At 37.7% G+C, this 15,837-nt stretch overlaps 1 protein-coding gene across 1 annotated transcript in view; it reads left to right on the forward strand.

The window, feature by feature from the left end:
- Positions 1-10,120: 10,120 nt before the first annotated feature.
- Positions 10,121-15,837, forward strand: part of LOC306770766 (RNA-binding Raly-like protein) — a gene marked incomplete at both ends in the record, with an annotated part of 57,069 nt that continues 51,352 nt past the window's right edge. Inside the window, one exon of the mRNA XM_079259694.1 lies at positions 10,121-10,376. Coding sequence (XP_079115820.1) covers positions 10,121-10,376 — 256 coding nt within the window. The remainder of the gene's footprint in view (positions 10,377-15,837) is intronic.

A 15,837-nucleotide genomic window follows, 5' to 3' on the forward strand; every position in this document is an offset into this window, starting at 1 on the left:
AAGTCCTGTCATTGCCTTTGAAGTGTTCACAAACGACGGACTTCCTCTGGACAATAAGGCATTCCACCTGTCATTCAATGCCTACTAGTGCCTGGCACAAACAAGTTTCTCCCATCACATATTTCCCAGCTCTACAGTGAGGGTAAATGAGAGTCAACAGAGAAATGACTCCATTTGCATGTTAGCTAATTGTATCATTGCTCCAGGCTTCCTAATAGTCAATGAATTTTCCGAGAACAGAGTTCGGGGGGGAATAAAAATGGTTGGAGCTGCAAAGCATGTAGCTACTATTTGTTGTGAAATGAGGTTTGCCGCAGGTAAAAGGAAAAAGGTCCTGCTGTGAAAGGGTATGGTATTGAAGTCGGACAAGATGTATGAGGCACACCGAAATAGTCTTTCTCTCAAGACCATAACCACCCAAGTACAAAAAGAGTTATCAAGCATATATAAAACACTGAGTGTTTATCAAGTACGACTTTTCTCTTTTTTTTTAATGTAGTACACTTCAACAGTTGTAACCCTGGGACAGATCAATTGGAGTGTTATTGGGAATGCCTAATATGATAAATGTAAAGCAATGTTTGCATATTTCTACTTTTCCAACATGTTTTTCAGCAAAGAAAATGGTAAAATGCATGATAGTTTGTCATTAATAGTGAACCTTTTCTTTCCATTATGGATGGATGGATGGATATTTGGATTAAACAAAAGCTTTTGTGTGTTTTGAATAACGTTATCAAGCTTATAAACTATAATCTTGGACAGTTGTGCGGCCAAATCGTGAAAGGCTTACATGTTAGCTGACAATTGCATTTATATATGTGCTTATAAGCCTGCATGTTGTATTATTTACACCTGATTTGGTTTAAAAAAAAAAAACTGTTTTTGATAGAAAGACAAGCCATGTCCTTGTCAGGACAGGTTGATATCTACTTGTTGCTGTTTGTCTGATGAAGAGGAAAAAATAAAGCTCCTCTAAGTTCTCTTCTGATCTGCTCCACCTCCTGAGGGAACACCTGACTGCTTAGCTGCTAAGTACTGAAGGATGTGTGTGCTAATTATTATCTGCATAAAAACAAAATACTTCATTGAGAAAAATGAAAATTCTCTTTAATTTCCCTCTCTTTCACATTACAAATAAGACAAAATAATCCAATTTTGGATTTTAAAAAAATCAGCTCAAGACTACCTTAAGTATTACATTTCTTAATATATGTGAAGCCTGTTTTAATGAAGTGTCATAACTCTATAAAATATAAGCTTAAATACTATAAAGTTACTATATTTTTCTCATCTTGCTTCCTTGACAGATTCTGCTTACGTTTTTGATTCGTCAGCAATGTCCTCAGTCTCCCAGCGTCCTTGTGTGTTTTTAGTGTTTACTTAGCAATAAATGCTTGTTAGGAGGATGTCAGAGGGGACTTAGCCAGCAGACCCTTCATGCAAAACATTGCCAGTTCAAGACCCATCTAGGACGATGTTTCAACAGCATGTTTCAGTGTTTTTATGACTCATGATACCCATCATGTCATATAAATTCTGTCCCTCTGAAAACAACAGCTTAGATCTCACAGCTTACAATCACAGAATTTCTCACACTTTATTCTGAATAAATGTATGTATTACACAAGTCAGAGCTGCTAAGTCTTTGAGCTGTCTATGTATTTTACATAAACTCCAGGTTATTATCAACAATTTAAAATAACATTTAAGTAAAATCTTGAGGTGAGTAAACCAAAGCATAAAACAGTGGCTGTCTTCTCAGAATATTCTAACTCCCACCTCAGGAGGTCTCAGCTTCTGTGCACTTTCTGATGATTTACGATTGCTATAAATAGAGACATTGTGAAACTGTCCCACTCAGGGTGATCTGTGTCATATTTATTGCACTTCAAACACCTTAAGTTGATTAAATTAAAATTATTCTTCCTTCCTTTTTACAGACCTCTTTGCTGAGCCTTATTTCTTTTCTAATTTTGAATTGAATTTCACCCCAGCTCTGTGTACATTGACTCATAAAGCCAAAGGGCAGAAGCTGATTGAAAAGGGTGAGAAAATTAGTTTTATGTCTCTCTATCTTGGAGATTAGAGTCATTTTTCAGGATGCTGGCTATAATGTGGAAAGCCCTATATGACAGTTAATTCATTTATGGCGTTTGTCCTATTCATGTTCAGTTTTATTTCTGCGACTGTTCCCTTTGCTTCAAGTCAGGCAAAATGTTGTGGCTGCAGTTTATCTTCAGAGGGCAGAGACTTTTCAGCCACAGTCAACAAAAGTGTGCAAATTTATGACTTGCTGCACCACTGAGATCCTCTGCAGCCCACAATAAAAATAGAGGCATTGATTTACAAATAGAAGGCATCTCTTTCACAGTTGTTGCTGTTTGCTTGTACTGCAGCCACACACATGCAGACAGACAAGATATTAATGGACAGAACCCATGAAGCAATTATTCCAGGTCTGCAGTACATGGCAGCAACACCGATGGAAACGGTGTATCGGGTTACTTTTCAGTGTTCTGTTTCAGTGAGCAGCTTCTCCAGCCTTTCCACAGCCTGTCAAGCTGCCTTGGCAACAATCAGAGCAGAGTGGCTGAGGCATGGCAAGGAGAAATATACAGTGGTGAAGTGGTAAGAAATTACAGAAGGAATCAATTCAATGTGTTCCCTCCCGCCATGAAAAAATATCTGTAGATCAGGCAGGTGGCCAGATCCAAACAACAACCTTTTATGGGCCTGTCTACCAAGGTGCATTGCATTACAGAGCAACAGAGCTGCAGTAATATGGCTATTTATTCACTAAAAACCTTTCTATTCTCATCCAACCATCATCTCAGCACAGCAGTGCTCTCAAACAAATAACCTTGGTTCCTTTCTCGCTAACTATATGTCTCTCATTGGCATGTGATTGCAATTCATTTCTGTGACATCTTAAAAGCAAAGCATATCAAGCTTCTTTGTAATGCCAGAGTTACAATGTTTTTTTTTTCCCATTCTGAAAGAAGACATCCACCTTTTGAAAATGTGACACCTTTTCTGACACGACCACACAGGCATGAAAGTGAAAATGCAGACGTATCTGTCTTCTGCTCTTTACTGACAAAATGCAATACTGTACAAGCTGTAATCATTTTCAAAGGGTGGTCTTTGAGGTCATCATTTTCCCTCTAAAAGCAGCTTGTAAGCTGCATTTCTGGGACGAAGCTCGTATTCGCGCTTTTCAGATACCAAATGTCAAGTCCTCTGAAACAATTGCTTTGCCATCGCTTCCTCTGCCTTTCTCTCGTCTCTTCATCACAACATCGCCTCAAAGGACAAGAAGCTTGATGGAGGTTGAAAATTTACCAAAACGCACGGTCAGCTGGAAAACAATTGATGGAATAAATTAGTGCTGTAAGAAAACAGCAGAGAAGCCAACATGATATAGACCAGTATGAAGCTGTAAAAAGGCTCTGAGACCAGTGCCCCCTCCTGATTTATCTGACAGGAGACGCAATCTAAGGCTTCTCTGCTGATTTGTCATGTTCCCTGTGACCCGTTCACGAACATCAATATGGGATTTGTGTTAGACTGAGGGTTTCAAACACTATTAGGTGGTAGGATGTCAGTGTGCCTTTACACATTAATTTCCAGCATCTGCTGTTGATTAGTATCAAGGCCACTTTGTGGATGGCAAGCAGGAGTTGATTCCCACACCAACCCACACGCAGAAACAAAACAATGACGCAGAAGTGTGAGCAGAAATGGTCATACAGATGTACTGTGGTGCAGCAACAGTCTCACAAGAATGTGTACAAATGCCACAAATGTTTGTCTATAGGACTGTGTTCCCTAGCATGAAAGTCTCTGTGCATGAGGACATGAAAATAACTTTAGAGGAAAGCATGATGCCTTCATGAAAGAAGTCATTGTAGGATTCAGCAGGTCTTGTTCATTTATACACTAAGATTAAAAGATTAAAAATTTTAAATTGAGTACACATATGTTCATTTTTTTTAAAGGTAAGATAATTCTTAGTTTTTATGCCAGAGAATTCCTCTTGTTTTAAGAGTATTTTTACTTGTTTTGGGAAGTCTTGACAAGCCAAATTTTCTTGTTCTGTTGGCAGATAATTTATCTTGTTTTAAGCAACATTTACATCATTTTTGTATATTTTTTTTTCTTGTTTTTTAAGGCTGAGTTTTTGCAGTGTATACACTGGAATTTGGCTGAAGGACAATCATTGCCTTTTGTTGACAAGCAAATGTGGTGTTTGCCCCCTGAAAACAAATAGTTTTAAAAAGTTTGGTTTGGGTGAAAGATGTTTATTGATGTGTGGAAGGGGCTGTTACATAAATGTGTCTCCTTTCTTTTGCAGTACAATTTGTGCTCATCTTCTTATTGTTGACATAGAAACAAGACACACTATAAAGACAGCATTATTTCTAACGTTGCTTAAGGGACTTTTCATACGTTTGCACATTGATGTTGTTACCTACATTAAACCGCCCTCTGATGTTCCCATTTTTTAGAAAAGATCTGATAAGATCTCCAGATGGTGGGGCAATTTTGACAATGAAGTGGCTCATCCCACTGTTTAATAAAGTATTTTCTCAGGATTTTTTTTTTTTTTAATGAGATGTTTTGCTTCTACACATTGAGTCAACTACAGGGAGATCCTTTTTGCTCCTTCTTTTCCTCTTCCTCATCCTTTTTAGTATGTTGTTTTTCTGATTGGTAAGAATCTAATGTCTTGGCCAAGGATCTCTTGCAAATGAGATTTTTTTTTAATCTCAGAGGGATTTTCCTGGGACAATAAAAGTTAAATAAATTAAATGAAATTCTTGGGTAATATCTTCTTGCATGTCTTTGCTTTGGCCACAGTGTGTTTTCAAAACAACCAATGTGCTAATATTTTTCTTTGCTAGCGCATGACCCAGTGTGTAAAGCGAAACCCAGATGTAACGTCACACAGCGTCCCAGAGGAAAAAGTTCCATGGTGCAGTTTCTTAGTCTCAGGATGCTGCTGAACAGCTACAGCTCCAGAAATGCTCATAGATGTCATTTGCTGTCAAATAAATTTCCAGAACAGGGAGTTTTGACATCAGAAAGTTATGTAATGTATCTTTAAGGAATAGAATGAAGAAACTGAGGTTATTTAATCTGACTGAGCTATATACATCCGCTGCCTTTTGCACTGGAAAATAATGCTGGATAAGGGGAGGAAAGGCTGGTAGTGAGAAAAAAAAGCGCATTCCTGTCCATGTGCACTAAACAAACCAACATTAGTGTTACCTTGGTAACTAATCCGATGTACTGAGGATTGAATCCATTATTTAAGTTCTACATCTCAAAGCTGAATTGTTGTTATCGCTGTGTGTCAGGGACAGAGACTCAGAGCAGACAAATATTGGCTATTCAGTGTTTTCTTTGCAATATTTCACATTAATTAATGCACTTAAAGGCAGAGTATGTAAGATTTCAAGGCAATTCTTTCCACCACTAGGTGGTAAACACCAGGTCGTGAGCAAAACCACAAAACTGCTACCTCCACAAACGACCACAGGTTGGCAGTAATGAGCAAAACTCACCGCTCACCCCTCCTCCTTGCCAAATCCAACAAGGGCAGGAATCGCTTGTGAGCTGTAGCTCAGAGCCGCTCTGCAATAAATGTGCTTATACTCACCCTACTGGTGGAAAAAAAGTACTTTTTTTTACTGGTCGGAAAACATTCAAGAAGGGTCTTAATCATTAATTAGGCCCGAGCACCTTGGCGGTGCGAAGGCCTATTGTATTTGCAGTGTTTATTATTTTTATTCGGACACTTCGCGTGCTTTTTTGGAGGCCTGAACGTGCTCGAAAACTCACCAAATTTTGCGTACCCCCCCAAGGGAATACGAAAAATTTGATATTTTGAGGTGCTCCAGAATGTTTGGGTGAAACTGAATGAGAGCGCCACCTATTTTAGGTGCCCCGCCACTGCATGTCGTTAATCTTTATGAAAATTCATACACATGATCTACATGCTAAGGCGAACAAAAAATCCTCTTAATGTCATGGTGAAATGTCGACAGGAAGGCGGCCATTTTAGGTCAAAGTCAATATTTTGGCGTTTTAGCACCTCGCATTTTAACGAACTCGTCCTAGAGCTTTTATCCCACTGAGCCACAAATTGCTCAGGATGTTCAGGAGGCATGTGTGATTAAATGTTGTGTTATTTCTTCTAATAGGAGACTTAGTTTACGAGGGGCGGGGCCTCAAAGTTTGATGTCTCGCCATGAAAAATTAAACGGATATAACTCCCACATAAAGCAACATTTCTGCACCAAATTTGCTAGATATGATGGCAGTCCCCTCCTACAGAGTTCTATATGTCAATATTTTGATTATGAAATAGCCACGCCCCCTGGAGGTCGAAAGTGTTGTTTTTTGCTCACACACCCATAACTCTGGCTTGGTGGACACCACATGGCCCAAATTCACTCAGGCATCACAAAACATGTTGGTGAAGAGATCTGGTAAAGGACGTTGCTCTACGCTGCACGGCGTGCCCGTGACGCCATGGCGAAGTTCCATGCGGCGGCGTGACATCATAAATCACTATAAAATTGTCAATTTTGATCTGATCACCCTAAAACTTATAGGGATTAATAAGGGATCAGTCCTGAACAGATTAATGTGACCATTGCTGGTGTAGACCTAAGCCCCGCCCACTTACAACAGGAAGTGGTTTTTTCCACGTTTGAGGGTCATGCTTCTAAGCAAATGGTCCCAAACACTTGAGACTCCTCCAAAACATGTCAAACCCTTTCATGATGCCACAATAAAAACCTCAAGTCGCTACGCTAAACGGGACATGGCGAATGGCGGTCCAACGCCATGAAACAGGAAGTACCTGTGACCAAGCCATGGAACCTTGGACCGCCACCAAACTTGCCATGACTGATGACAGTAAGGCCCTGAACTTAGCCCCATTGAAACATAATGGAATAAATGGAGCATGTCTCCATAGCGCCCCCTACAAAATTTCAATCAATCAGCCCCGCCCACTACATGGACCGACATGGATAAAATTCAGCACAGTTGGAGAACCTTCCAGTACCTTCAAAAAAGTCTCTTGGACATATGGGCTAAATTCAACAGGAAGTCGGCCATTTTGAAAAAGGTGCCATTTTTGGGGTCATTTCCTTTCCATGCATTTTAAACAACTCCTCCTAGGGATATTGTCCAACTGACACCCAACTTGCACAGGATGCTCAGGAGGCATGTGTGATTTAAAGTTGTGTTATTTCTTCTAATAGAAGATTTAGTTTAGGAGGGGCGGGCCCTCAAAGTTTGATGTCTGATAAACAAAGACTTATTGCTAAAACTCCCACATAAAACAACATATCAGCACAGGAATCGACACATTTGATGGCAGTCCCATGATGAACAAAATCTACAATGCAATAATGGGACTATGAATTAGCCCCACCCCTTGGCAACAACATGTGTCTGATATCATGAACCAGGAAGTACCTGTAACAAAGCCATGAAACCTTTGATCTTCACCATACTTGCCATGAGTCATGACAGTTATGTCCTTAATAGAGTAAAATTACAATATAGTGGAAAAGATAGTAAATGGCTCCATAGCGCCCTCTACAATATTTCAATCAATCAGCCCCGCCCACTACATTGACTGACATGGATAAAATTCAGCACACTTGTAGACCCTTCCAGCCCCTTCAAAAAAGTCTCTAGGACATATGGGCTAAATAAAACAGGAAGTCGGCCATTTTGAAAAAGGTGCCATTTTCGGGGTCATTTCTGTCATTTTCTTTGCCATGCATTTTGAGGAAGTCCTGCTAAGATTTTTATCTAACTTTAACCCAAATGAGTCAGGATGCTCAAGAGGCATGTGTGATTAAAAGTTGTGCTATTTCTTTTAATAGGGGATATCATTTAGGAGAGGCGGGGCAGCAAAGCAGATGTGATGCAACGAAAAGGAAAACTGAGCATGTCAATAATTAGATTATAAATTAGCCCCGCCCCTTGGTGACAGGAAGTGACCCTTCATAAGGCCTAAATGGCCTGAAGTGCAGTCTGGCTGCACTTTAGATTGAGAGAGGCATGGGAAGGATGTTGCCAGGGGAGGCGGTGGCATTATGCCGAGCGGCGCCATGGTGCGAGGGCCTATATCACCGCTTGCGGTTTTAATTAAACTTGTAATTTAATAACGCATCAAATATGGACAGACTGGAACCTACATGTTTAAAAAACTATCCAATTATGATTGTAGTTATTTTTTTAGTTAATTTACTTTGAAAATATTGAAAATCTTACATGCTCTACCTTTAAAGTGTAATCCTTGGGAGTATAAATTGTTATGAAAACTTGAACTTTAAACTTGACAAATTTAGCTTACAATGAAAAGAAAAAATAAATGATAAAAAATGACAATATATCTCTCCAACTATTTATGAAATTGTAGTCAGTACATCTTTGATCCCGTAGTTACTTGCATATGAGTTCAAGGGACATCTATAAGCAGAGGCTATATGTACAAAAAGACAAAAATGACAGCAAAAACATATGCAGATTGTACAACAGTGAAACCAAACAGTCTAAGGAACACCGCTGTCAAGGATTTGAGAAAGAGAAGTGTTGCTGTGTTTGTTTTTTCATTAGGAAAACCTCTGCTGCGTCCGGATGCTTATTGCTCCTCCTTCAGTCATCCGGTGGTAACATTTTACCCATTCAGAAACAGGAAGGTTGAAAAGATCAGAGAACTGATTAGTAACATTACATTAGTTACATAAAGTCTAGAAAATCAGTTTTTAATTGGTTTACATTTCTAATTAAAAAATGTTATTGTGTTTGTGGCACCAAACGTAATGGTCTGGCGACCTGTTTAGGATGCCTCCTCTGACTTGCATTGGATTATGTGTGTATTGACAGTATATAGACTAATGGATGGAACCGAAAATTTGATATAATTTGATTTGATTCAATTCAATTTAATTCAGTTTGGTTTTATTAGATTTGTGTCGTGCCACTTCATAACAATGTCATCTCAGGGAACTTTACAGACACATCAGTTTAAGCCATATTAATTTAGATATCAGTTATCAACAGCCTGGTTAAAGAAAACCAACAGGATATACTGAATCTTGATGGCGATTCAGTCCGCCATCCTGACCATGCACAAGGTGACAGTGTAATATTAACTATATAGAATAATTACATAAATAAGAGGATTTTGAATAAAGGCTAGAAATGAACTGATTATCTTTAATTCATAATTTGTAATTACTTCTGATATAGCTGTTTAACATTCTCTTTAGCTGTCATTTTTACTTTTTAATTTTTAGTGTTTTTTTTTTCTTTTTTATGTACGACATTTATATTTTAGACTTTATTTCACTTTAAACCTTTTAAATACCTAGCAAGTATGGTAAAGTGCAGCGTATTTGATGTTTCTTTTTAGGCTTTTTTTGCAGCTGGAAGTAAAGAAAATAAAAAATAAAAAACAACAATTATTTTTAACTTAAGTTATTTACTTTTTTTTTTTTTTTTCAAAAGTAAGTGAAAACGTTATCAGATACCTGCTGTAAAGTAACATGATACTGTTACGAAGAAAAGTTCTAAAGAATTAGTATGAAGTATCAAACAGTACAGTTTACATGTATGTTCAAGAGCAAAGTTTGAAAATAACTCTTTAAATCGTCTTTAAATGGACTATAAAACCTGGACAGAAACCTAACACACAGAATAAAACACAAATAAAACTAACAATATACAGACCATGATGTGGGTGAGGGAGTTTTATTGCATTTATGTTAAAAAAAAAACAAAAAAAACAAGATACAGTATATTATGCTGTATATGATATAGTGTATATCAATGTGACACTTCTATGTACAGTAACAGTCAAAGGTTTGGATGTGTTTTCCCATTAACTCTTATGAGATAGTGTGTCCAAACCATTGACTGGTTCTTTATGTATTTGTTATTCTAACATTGATTCCTGGGAATATTTTGTTGTTGTTTTTTTGTTGTTGTTTTTTTTTTCCCAGGAGCAGAAGTAGCTGTGACTTGTCCATCTAAAGCTCTTCTCCTCCCCCCTCTGTCTGTGTCCCAGGAGGGCAACCGGAGGAGAATGACTGGTAAAACCCAGACCAGCAACGTGACCAATAAGAACGACCCACGTTCCCTCAACTCCAGAGTCTTCATTGGCAATCTCAACACAACCATCGTCAAGAAGAGCGACATAGAGGTCATCTTTGCTAAGTACGGCAAGATAGTGGGTTGCTCCGTGCATAAGGGTTATGCTTTTGTACAGTACATTAATGAGAGGAACGCTAGAGCAGCTGTGGCAGGAGAAAACGCTCGTATCATCGCTGGACAACCTCTTGGTGAGTTTTCTTTGATTTGCTCTTTTGTTGTCTTTTGCGAGGTGCATCTGTGTTACCTGCCGACATTGACTCTAAGATGTGTGGTAGAGTTGCATCAAAAGCCCATATTTTCATCCTGGAGGACAAGAGAGCAAGTTAAGTCTATTAGTTAATGGGGGGATAACAGCTGCCAGGAAGATGTTACCTGTCACACCGCAAAAGTGGATCAGCTACATTGATGATGACCTCTGACTGCTCCCAGTCAGCATGTCTCAAGGGGGTCTCTGCCGGCTTCTGTAGGATTTGTTCATGGCGCCACTTTTACCAACCCTGTGACAATGCTGTTGTACAACCAGATAACATGTTTTGTGTAAGTTTGAATTTGGTACACTGCAGAGTTGGCAGTTTTCCTCTGAGTCGTAACAGGTACAAAGTGCTGGAACTTGGCAGGGTGTCATAATTGGACCTCACGAGGAAGCATAGCCTGACTGGGGAACCAGTGCGGTCCTGTTGCTCATTTCCTCACAGGTTGTCAATTGTCATTTCTGCAGTTGGCTGAGGGCTGTGATGTTTCAGTGTTTACACAGCTCAAAAGAAGTTGCTTTGTCAATAGAGCACAAGCAGGACACACTACATATTTTATTGCCACAGCCATCAGTTGATGGTCTTCCATTAGATTAGTCAATGATCTGAATATCTGTCAATACAGTGATGCTGGTATGCACTACCAACAAAACATTAGAGGTTAAGGAACACCTCTCAAATTAATATGCTCTCCGATCGCCTCAAAGTTTTATAAGTTATTATTTTAACTTTAATTTAAGGAAACATGTACACAGGGCCTTACAGTGGACAGAATAGATGGTATTTGGGTTAATGTGTCTGTTCTCTTTTAAAGACCTTTTAAAATTTACTGAATGAAGTAAAGCTCTGTGTTTATTTACTGGTGATTCACTTTTTTTACATGACTTAGAGTTTTACACTGCAGTTTGAACAGCTAAATAAACCGTATAGAATATTTATGTTTATTTAGCTGTTCTACTTTGACAACACAGAAATGCTGACTAGAAGGTCTACTGCTTGTGTTTGCCAAGATTAGTGTTTAAATTGAATCATACGGAAGTCGGCTATCTTAAATTGAAGAAGTTTTTTCAAAAAATCTTATCATATCAGGCTTAAACTTCTTCAGTTTACAACCAGTGTAATTATTGTGACTGAAACAATTTGTGCCCATGATGACACACAATGAATATATTTTGGCTTTTTTACATAAGGTCTTTCTATCTTTCCCAAACACCATCCAAAGTCCATAAAGCTTAAAGTGTGTGACAGTGACTATCTATTGCTACAGCCATGCCCATTGGGAACAGGAAGTTTTAGCTTTCATCCTTAAATTCCTGCTAATCCTAATCAAACACATCAATTTCATCCTTGCTGAAGACAATATTAAAATTAAAACACTCTTCTTTAAGCATCATGATTAAAATGGCTTCAAGATTTTGATTATTCACCATGAAACATGAAGTTTCTGTAACTCTGAACCATGTTAACAAAAGCAGGTAATATTTTTCAGTTTTCATAAGAGTCCCATCTTGAACATGTTTGCTCATATCTCCCCATCGAAAACACGCCACATAGTGGCAACCCTGATATAAAAGACATTTTCCCATTTGTATGAATTTAACGTGTCAAAAACAAGGTCATGTGTGCATCAGATGTCAACACTGGGCATATTTATGTGCTAAAGTATCCATGGCAGAGACGATAAGCACCTAATCCCTGGATGACTTAACGCCCAGCTACAAGTGGGAGTAAGCAGGGTGATCACCAGGGGATGCAGTCAATGCATAGGCTGTAGCAGCCCCAAAGGTGCAAAGGCTTTCATCAGCACTTGCTTTCATTTTTTGTTTGTTTGTTTATTTATTTAAATTTAATTAAATTTGACCTCCTAAAATTATGACGTTATATCATGCTGTAAAATTGTTGTACTCCTTCATAAGGAATCTTGGGTTCCCACATTATATTTTTGTTCAAGTTGTCCAAGTATTGTTGCAGTGTTAGCTTGCTTTGAATTGGATGGGCCTTTTTGGTAGCCACAGATCTTTGATGCCTGTTCAAGGTTTGCTCTTAAGATCATTTAGTAAATATGACACATTTGATTCTTAATATATGATAAACAAAGTTACCACATGTTGTGTAAACAGACACTTTAAACACTGCTGATTCGGACCTAAACATCAAGTCCTGCAGAGTCCTACTAACAGACAGATACAGAGATACAGTACAGAAAATGAAATGTCTTTGCAACTTTTTTGGTGAAGATGTTAAAATTGTTTGTGATTTACCTGCAATTTCTCTGCAAACTCTTTTTATTCCATTTCTTTTCTACATTGGTTATTTTTATTGGAGAAATCAAACACATTTGAACGTATTTTCACTCTGCAAAGTTAATTTCACACCAAGATCATCGCAAAGCAAACCTGTCCTCACAATATAATTCAATCTGCAAGTCACGTGTTGGGGGTACTGCAGGGAGATACATCTTTAATTGACAATTAAAGCCATCTTCAGTCTCATCCTCTCTAGCTCGGGCTTTTAATGTAAAACATGGCGGAGAAATACATCAGCTATATAATGATTCAGAGCTGAGAAATGACCTCCAAAATGGATCTTCTCCCTGTTCAAAAACATTTCATTAAGGTGTTATTGCAAGTTGATTGCATGTCAGTTTTAAATATAAGCTAATATTGCAATTTTACCAATGGAGCAGGAGTTAAATATATATGACATTTATAGCCATTATTGACAGTGTTTATAGATTATCCACCTACCACGTGAGAGGTTGTAGAAATTGATGCGCAACCAGAGGAAAGTATTTTCAAAAGGCAGCGGTCACTGGAAAAGAGATCAATAAAATCAAAGAAATCATCCTCTAAATTCCCATTTCAGGATCCACATCAGTAGCTTCAGAAGCTCTAACATGCTATATAAAGTCACAACACACTTCCATCACTAAAACCACATGTTCATAAGGTTGATGTATTTTTGTGCATTATGATGAAACTGCACAGAAGCTAATAAAACAAACCATGGTAACACAGCTGCAGCACCTTCCTCTCTTTGCTGTAGAATAAAAAATAGATGCTCCATTACACTATCAAATATGAATAGGAGTTTATGACATCATATGCAGGATTCTGAGAACAGCAACCATAACTACTCCTGCAAGGATGAGGAACTATCTCATAAAGAACTCCACATGAGCAAAGTTGTTAAATAATGAACCAGAAGAAATGCAAGAATTGGATCTCCATTATGCCATAGATCTCTATTCTCCCCATAGTTCCACCCTCCAATATCTCCCCAGAGTTTTATAGTTCCATAATGGAAAACTATGTCTCATTAAACAGAATAACATATGAATAGGTATAGAAACAACAACTTTTTGGTAGTGATAAATTAGATTGCATTTGTTTCAACCACGTTTCATTTTATATAAAAAAGTAAACGCTTTTTTCTTACTACTTTTCCTCTATTTTGCATTTACTACATGGTACAAAAAGTCTCTTTCATATCACAAAACCTATGTAACTTTATGGTCTTAATACTGACTTGATGTGTACCTGGCTTGTTTAATGGCACATAGACATCTATCTATTGTGTATGTTTCTAGAGTCATTCCTTCCCGGCTGCATCCCGTGGCTGAGTAACCACACTTCACAACTTTTACTTCCAGGATGCCACATGACATTGCAATGACACATCATGTCACATGCTAGCAAGCAGATATCAACACACCAGTCAGTTTGGAAGTGGACAGTGGCTGATTCAGCAAAGAAACATAAAGGGAGCTTATCAGAGGAAGAAGGGAAAGGAAAGAGAGAGGAGAAAGCAAGAGATAAGACAAAAGTCCAGACGTGACTGACTTTTGCTCGCTAGAGATCTTGCAGATGCTGAATTGACAGGGGACAAGTCATTAAGAACGTCTTTAAAAGTTCCACTGTGCATCTTTAAGTACAAAAACAATCAAATTTAAATCAAATGAAAAAATAAATCCAGTTATTATTTTCTGGTTACCTGACAGTTGTCGGAAATTAAACGATGAAAAATACATTTTTAGTATTTTCCAGGTATTTTGTGTAAAAACATTTGTGCTCCAGGTTATTTTCTCAATTCTGATTTCTGAAAGATAAAATGAAAATTATTTTCAAACATGATCCGAAAAAAAAAGAAGGGAAAAAAAAGAAGAAGTACTTTCAAAATTATTTTAATATAAAACAGACGTATTTGGTGCCAAGTCCCCTCTTGGTTTATTTATTTCTGAAAACCTTCGTTTCAACAACTTCCATCTTGGTTTTTTGTTCAACTTCCTGAGTTGTGTAGCTCTTTTTAAACCTAGTAAAAACAGGCAATATGATTGCAGGTAATTGACACTAATATAAATTTGCCAACCGTTAATCAGAGAGATCAAGAACATTCTCAAAAAAAAAAAAAAATGATACATTATTTTCAGTGGCTTTACTTTTCCAGTCTGGAGGTTCACTCTGTCTTATGAGTACAGTTTTTTGTTTGATTTCTTTTCCCATTGTTGAAGAAAGCATGAAGTCCCATCACTGTGTGGGAAACAGGTAGGCCAGAATGGGTCTGATGGCACCAGAAGCTTTAGACTTGAGCTGGCTTGTTGATTTTGTGACTGCAATAAAAACAACAGACAGAAAAGATTGCATTAAAATTCTTAAAACAAAAAATAGATGAAAAACATTTTTAAAAATGTTGGATTATGGTGGAACAAACATGGTATTTTCAATATACAGAAGTGAGGTGTAGATAGTAGTTTACTTTCTCTCCTAAGTGGAAATGTTGGTGCTTTGTTTATGTTGCCACCTGTTATAGCTTTCAAAGTCTAATACAATGATGCACATTGACTTGGTAAAAATAGATCTTAGTTAGCTACAGTCACTTAATAATATTTACCTACATCTTCAGTCATGTTCAGATTAATGCCCATTCTCAGACATTGAAAGAAACTGGATAAAATAAATAATCTTAAAAAAGTTGAAAATATGCCAGTATGTAATACAAGATATGCAGTATGAACTTGATAGTAACATGAGGGACATTAATAATATTATCTCGCCTGCTTCTATTTTAAATTTGTTTTGTTTTGCTTTTTTTTTTTTGTTTGTTGTTTTTTTTTTATATTATTTTTTATCTGGCTATAAAGCTAATTCTTTGTAAAGTGGTGATGATCTCTGGCATGCATGAGCATCAGATGCATCCAAGCAACATCATTCTTCACCCACTGAGATATATGTGCTGTATCTTCGTGTCCTTGCTCTTTGGGGGACTCAGTGGGCTGCCATGGAGACAAAGAGTGACAGATTTTTCGCCCGAAGCTTTGCCAGCACTCCCTGAACCGCAGGATGATGCTGATGCACAGTTTAGCAATCTGGATATTCCACTAAATATATACAATATAACC

The sequence above is a fragment of the Telmatherina bonti genome, assembly GCF_933228915.1.
Source record: "Telmatherina bonti genome assembly, chromosome: 20".
In the NCBI taxonomy this organism is placed as follows: Eukaryota; Metazoa; Chordata; class Actinopteri; order Atheriniformes; family Telmatherinidae; genus Telmatherina; species Telmatherina bonti.